The sequence below is a fragment of the Branchiostoma belcheri genome, unplaced genomic scaffold (assembly GCF_001625305.1).
Source record: "Branchiostoma belcheri isolate BF01 breed outbred unplaced genomic scaffold, Haploidv18h27 scaffold409, whole genome shotgun sequence".
In the NCBI taxonomy this organism is placed as follows: Eukaryota; Metazoa; Chordata; class Leptocardii; order Amphioxiformes; family Branchiostomatidae; genus Branchiostoma; species Branchiostoma belcheri.
The window spans coordinates 6,619-12,177 of record NW_017804031.1 but is presented as its reverse complement, the minus strand read 5'-3'; the positions used below and the strand labels follow the sequence as shown (position 1 = coordinate 12,177).

The 5,559-nt window shown below is 42.0% G+C and overlaps 1 protein-coding gene across 1 annotated transcript; it reads left to right on the top strand.

The window, feature by feature from the left end:
* The first annotated feature begins 327 nt into the window (after positions 1-327).
* On the top strand, positions 328-4,627 carry LOC109477705. Its single transcript, XM_019779051.1, has 3 exons — positions 328-447; positions 977-3,588; positions 4,178-4,627. The coding sequence occupies exons 2-3, from the start codon at positions 1,241-1,243 to the stop codon at positions 4,407-4,409; spliced, it is 2,580 nt and encodes an 859-aa protein (XP_019634610.1). The 5' UTR covers positions 328-447; positions 977-1,240; the 3' UTR covers positions 4,410-4,627.
* Positions 4,628-5,559: the final 932 nt, after the last annotated feature.

The following is a 5,559-nucleotide window of genomic DNA, read 5'->3' as shown; positions in this document are numbered from 1 at the left end:
ATCCAAGTGACTTGACCTCCTATAATTTCATCCAAATCCAGGGTTTTCTTCTTGTAAACCCCCCTCAATCCAAATCCAACAAAATCACTAAAACGGCCCATTGACCCAACACAACTTAACGCTACGAAGACGTAACTTTAAGCACATAATATCTGACGTAGATGTATTCTAAATACGTTTACAACATATTGACAATGTTTTTAAAAATTGCACTAACATACAAAAAAATGTCAAAAAGACTTCAAAATTTTATACTGATGATTTAAATACGTATTGATGTGTTGCGTTTGTGTGCGGTACACAATGACGTCGTAGGTGATTTCCAACACGGAAGTTGAGAAGAAGCAGATTTTGGAGGTTTAGAAACAGGAAAACTACCGGGTATATTTTAGCAGAATGCAGCGATTTTCGAAGACATTTCTTGATGGCCTTACACTAGTGGTGAAGGTAGGTGTACGGCAAGTATTTCTGGGTGTTAAATTGATGAATTTGATATGCTGACGACCCGCTATAAAAGGCTACAAACTTCTTAAGTTATTGTAATTTGTTACAACGTTTAGTGCACTAGTGATGATATTTCAGAACTTTGACAAATTCACGGTAACTTCCTAACATTTGTTCATAGATGTCAGTCAGAGTGGTCTTTTTGTGTGTAAAAATTAAATCAGCGACCAACGATTTCTTAAATGTAACTTCAAGTTAAGTTAACAAACTTGTACTACTTGTGTCATGCCCTGTATATGTTACATGTAACGTTATATTATTATCAAACTCAAGCTATGACTTGTACGTATTCTGTGGTTAATCGAAAACATTTTTCATTGAAAAATATTTACAGTAACAAATTCCCACTGTTATACCATGTTAATTAAGGCAAGGATATCATGTACATAGTAATACATGTACTTTCAGCTTTTATATAATGTAACACAGTTCACGAGGTAAACTTGTTTTCCTCTTTTTAATTTCATTTCAGATGAACACATATGACTCGTCAGATACAAACATTTGAAGGATACAAGATCTAGACTTGGAGGTGGTAAAGGCTCTAAAGACCTCTTAATTCCTAAATGTTCATTGAAATATTGTACAGTTCTTCATATAAGTCAGACTCACTAACAGCAGTAACGATTGATTAAAAGAGAGACTTTCATGCTGTCAAAAGAAGACCGTTTGCTGCCTAGGTATATCACAGACAGTGCCTTCATACCTGTAGTCTGAAGCTTCCACACCGCAAAAGATGGCTGCAGCCCCGTACAAGGTTCGGGCTACTGTTCAACTGTCGTCAGACGTGGAGACTGATGCCGATCCTGTCCCTGGCTCATTCGTGAGTGAGCAAGTCAGGCCATCGCCTAGTAGTCAACCAACGGATGCCAAAGAGAAGAATGCAAGTCCCTGTACTACAATGCTGGTCAATGGTGAACATGACAACATAGCTGAACATAGTGGGTACTATCACAGTGACCCAACACCTGTGTCTGCAGGTGCAGTGGCATTTGGTGGTAGCAGTAGAGAGTGGGGACAGGGAACTTCATTCAGTACAGTTCATCCATCGTTACCGGATGAACAAAATGGTGCCATCTCTTGTCCAGACGCTCGAGTACCTGTGCAGATTTCATCTCCTTCAAGTCAACAAGCTGCACGTCCGACGTGGGAATCGAGAAATCTGCCTGCCGGTCATCAAGTTTCTGCAGTGAAGGAGGAAGGCAAGCCATCTTACTTCATTCCCACAGAGGAGGAAGACAGCGAGAGAGCAAAATCCGCATCCTTGCCTCCTTATCCCAGCGAGGAAAGAGGCAGCGACAGTAGTGGTCCAGATTTAGAGGATGACGACGATGTTGAATACTACGACTACTTTCTGGTCTTCTCTGAGAAAGACAAAAAGCACGCTCACAAAATCATGGACCTTTTAAAGTCTCATAAACTAAAAGGGTGCCTGCTCGAGAAGGACTTCCCAGCTGGCGTTTCCCCCTTTAAGAACATCGCGGATGCCATAGAGAGGAGTACTTACACCGTTCTGGTGCTGACCGAAAACTTCACTAAGGACAGGTGGTGTGAGAAGAAGCTCCAGACAAGTCTGATGGAGGCCATAGAGAATCCTGGGAAGTACAACTGCGTCATTCCCATCATTCCACATCCCGATCTCATGCCGAGGAAGAAAATACCCAGCGAGCTGAGGACGGTGTCTCAGTTGGACATGATGAGCGACTACTTCCCCGACAAGATCAAAAAGACCTTCAAGACAAAGGAAAGAGAAAAGAGGGAGAGGAAAATGTCGAAGAGTAGGCGGGAGGTTACGAGAAAGCCGCTGAGGAGCGTGTGCAGTGTTCCCTCCAGTCTCAGCTCCAAAACAGACTTTGAGTCCCTTTCTGCGGGGAAGTCATCTCAGAGTCTCAGTCAGCTTGACAGGAGGTACAGCAGCCCCGTGGATGGAGGAAAGGGAAAGAGCACAGAGGAAAAGTCACAAACGTGCGAAGCAACAAGGCATGCTGCATCAAATGTGCAATACTTGAGAGGCAGCGCAAGAGCATCCATCCAGAATAAGAAAGATGCAGAATCCACAAGTGGGAACAGAAGCCACAGTTCTGGTAAAGCTGGGTTTAACTCAGTGTTAGAGCAAGAATCAGCTCGCAACCAGCAGGCACACGAGGCAGAGCCTTGTCATCTCCTGGACAGTACTCATCGCACACCTCAGCAGCCATCAGCTGCACACCAACAAACAAGAGCTTTGCGAGTCCCCCCAGCAGATAGCTACAACCCTCAAGCCGCCGTGACTCTCCCAGCATCCAACCAGCACGATGCAGGAATTTCTGCTAAGGCAGAGCCACAGGCAGCAGGGGAAGTGGGAGGGTTTGTGTGGGTGGAGAGGTGTGATAGGCCTTCAGCGAACTCTGACAGTAGTGGGGACATCAGTTTGGCACCTGGTATTCACAACAACGTCGGCACCAACCAAGGGAAGAGTAGCAAGGATAGAGATCTCGAAAATCAGACATCAGTGTTATCAAATAACAAAATGGGGTTTCCTCCAAGTAGCCAGCCACTAACAGATCCATCAGTACCAGCCTCTGCTGCTGACAGTCCATGGAGGAAGAGGGATGGAAGTCCAGACCAGACTCCAGGAGAGACAGACATCCCCAGGGCAGGGGATTGCCAAACCCCAGGGGTGGGGAACATTCCCGTCATCACCTGTCAGCCACCAGTAGTGTTGCCTCCTCAGCCGTACCAGGTCACAAACGTCTACAACATCTACAGTCCCAAGAACATACAGATCGGAAACCAGAATGCCATGGAGAAGGATGACATCGTGACAGATGCAGGCCCCGGTTTCGACCAACAACCGGTGTACTACGTTCCACCGATGCCCTACCCACCAAACATGGCCGCAGCACCCACGCATGGCGCCAGTCCCGGAGGACAGGGCCAGGAGAAGACCAGCGGCGATAAAGCGAGGAAAATGAACGAAGAATACGACATCGATGACGAGACTGATGTCAAAGTTCCGGTAGAACCAGAGTTTGACCTTGACGATGAGACTCATGTCAAGATCCCGGTCAAACCAAGAATGCTGAGCCCTGCTGAAATAGCCAGGTATGGAAATTGTAGTAGGTGTACAGTAGTATACCTCAGAGCTCTTAGCCTCCTGTGCAGGCTCCGGGTTGGGTGGGAATTTGATACAGCGTTTTGAAGAGTTTTTAACGCATTCTTTTATTATAAATAGCCGGCTATCCTACAACCAGCCGCGAAAGAAGGTTCCATTTCTCTCGTGGCTGGTTGTAGGATGGCCGGCTATTAAAAGAACCTGTTCCAAACTCTTCAAAATGCTGTATCAAAATTTCTGGAGCCTGCACAGAAGGCTACTCAGAACTGATTATTGTGTTTGTTATAATCTGATGAGGCCTAGGAAAGGTAGGTAGGGATTTTATTTTTTTTCTCATTCTCTTCTTTTCTTTTCTTTTCTTTTCTTTTCTTTTCTTTTCTTTTCTTTTAAGACTTTGATGATCTCTAGTGATCCAACTTATACAATAGAGACTGTGTTGTGTAACAAAGTGAAACTTGCATGAGGACACTTACATGTTGGTGTTACATGTAAGAAAGAAGTTGAAAAACTTGAGGTGTGCAGACACCATGTCTAATGTCATTACATATTGGAATGAAAAAAAAAATCTGTTCTGCCCAGGTCTGAGAGCTGCAGTTCCGCTGATGAGGCACAGGAGGAGCCGTGTGTCATGTCTGCACTAGCTGAAGACACAGCAGCTGAGAGCTTCAGCACAATCGATGGGGAAACTTGTGTCAAGGAGGTACTGCTACAGGATCTACCGACTGGAGATGAAGAGTCCATGGCATCAGGAACATCCGTACCCAAACAGAGAAACTTTTTCTCTTTTCTCAGTAGAGGTAAAAAGAAATAAATTCACATGCATGTAGTGAAACCACATTGAGGTTACAGGTACATGTACACGTATGTTTTGTACTCAGTGAATTCGAGAGGTAAATCACTGAATATACATTGTACAATGTATGTTTTTAAGGGCTATTCTGTTAGTAGCTACTCAGTTTTCTTGTCACATATTATAGTTCTTTGTTTTTTTTTTTGTGTCATTTTATTTCTGAGATTCTGAACAAGATACATGTACATGTATAAGGTCATACATGTATCTACATGTACAGTCATATGCATGTAACATAAATGTTTTCTGATTTTTATTCTGTGCTGTTAAGAACTAATTTGTCCACACGTGGGGTACTGTAAGTTAGTATTACCGTTACATTGTTACATTTACATGTACATTGCCAACTCAAAAACTGAGGTCAGAACATAATTCTCTTTGCTTTGTGTATTGTGAAGTGTAATATTGAATGTGATAAAATGTATAGTACATGTAAAAGGCAAGAAAGATGATTATTAAGAAGGTAAATGTAGTTAGGGTATCTACTTGTCTAGGTCTTCATTTTTCATGGTAAAATTAAATTTTACTTCTGGTAAAGACATGTATGATAATGTCACATAAAAGAAGTAAGTCATTATGTGATGATGTAAATACTAGTATAGAATTTGTAGATTTTATTTAAGTGTTGCTGAGAAAGAAAGATTTCTAAAAGAAATTTAATTTGTACTAAAAATGAATGAAGAACAAAGATATGCCTGCATAGACTGAAGTAGAATTCTACTGTTGTTTGTTGTGCAAAGTCATGCAATTAAAAATGTGCATACACATGTACATGCGTGTAGTTGGACAGTTATAAGTAAATTGTTCCAGTATGTTGAAACTTTGATGTTGGCTATGCTAAGCATTTTAGTAGATAAGGCCATGTTGATTTGATTATATGGATGACATCCGTGCGCGCATGAATTTTCGGCCGTTTCCAAAAAAAAAAAAAGTTTTCAACCAAACTGTATACCGTACAAAACAGTTGCAAAATGAGCAAAAATATACAGTAAGTTACAAAAAATAAGTAAAAACTATACCAATGTCGTAGAATGCCAAAATCAAACGAAAAAAGACGAAATTGTAAGGAAATGAACTTGAAGATTAGATTATTCGCCAAACCATATTCTGT

What these genes read in the sequence shown, in the direction of transcription:
- LOC109477705 (XM_019779051.1), top strand. Translation starts at nt 1,241, where the DNA reads ATGGCTGCAGCCCCGTACAAGGTTCGGGCTACTGTTCAACTGTCGTCA. An exon ending in AGCCCTGCTGAAATAGCCAG is followed by an intron (nt 3,589 to 4,177) that starts GTATGGAAATTG and finishes TGTTCTGCCCAG; the next exon opens with GTCTGAGAGCTGCAGTTCCG.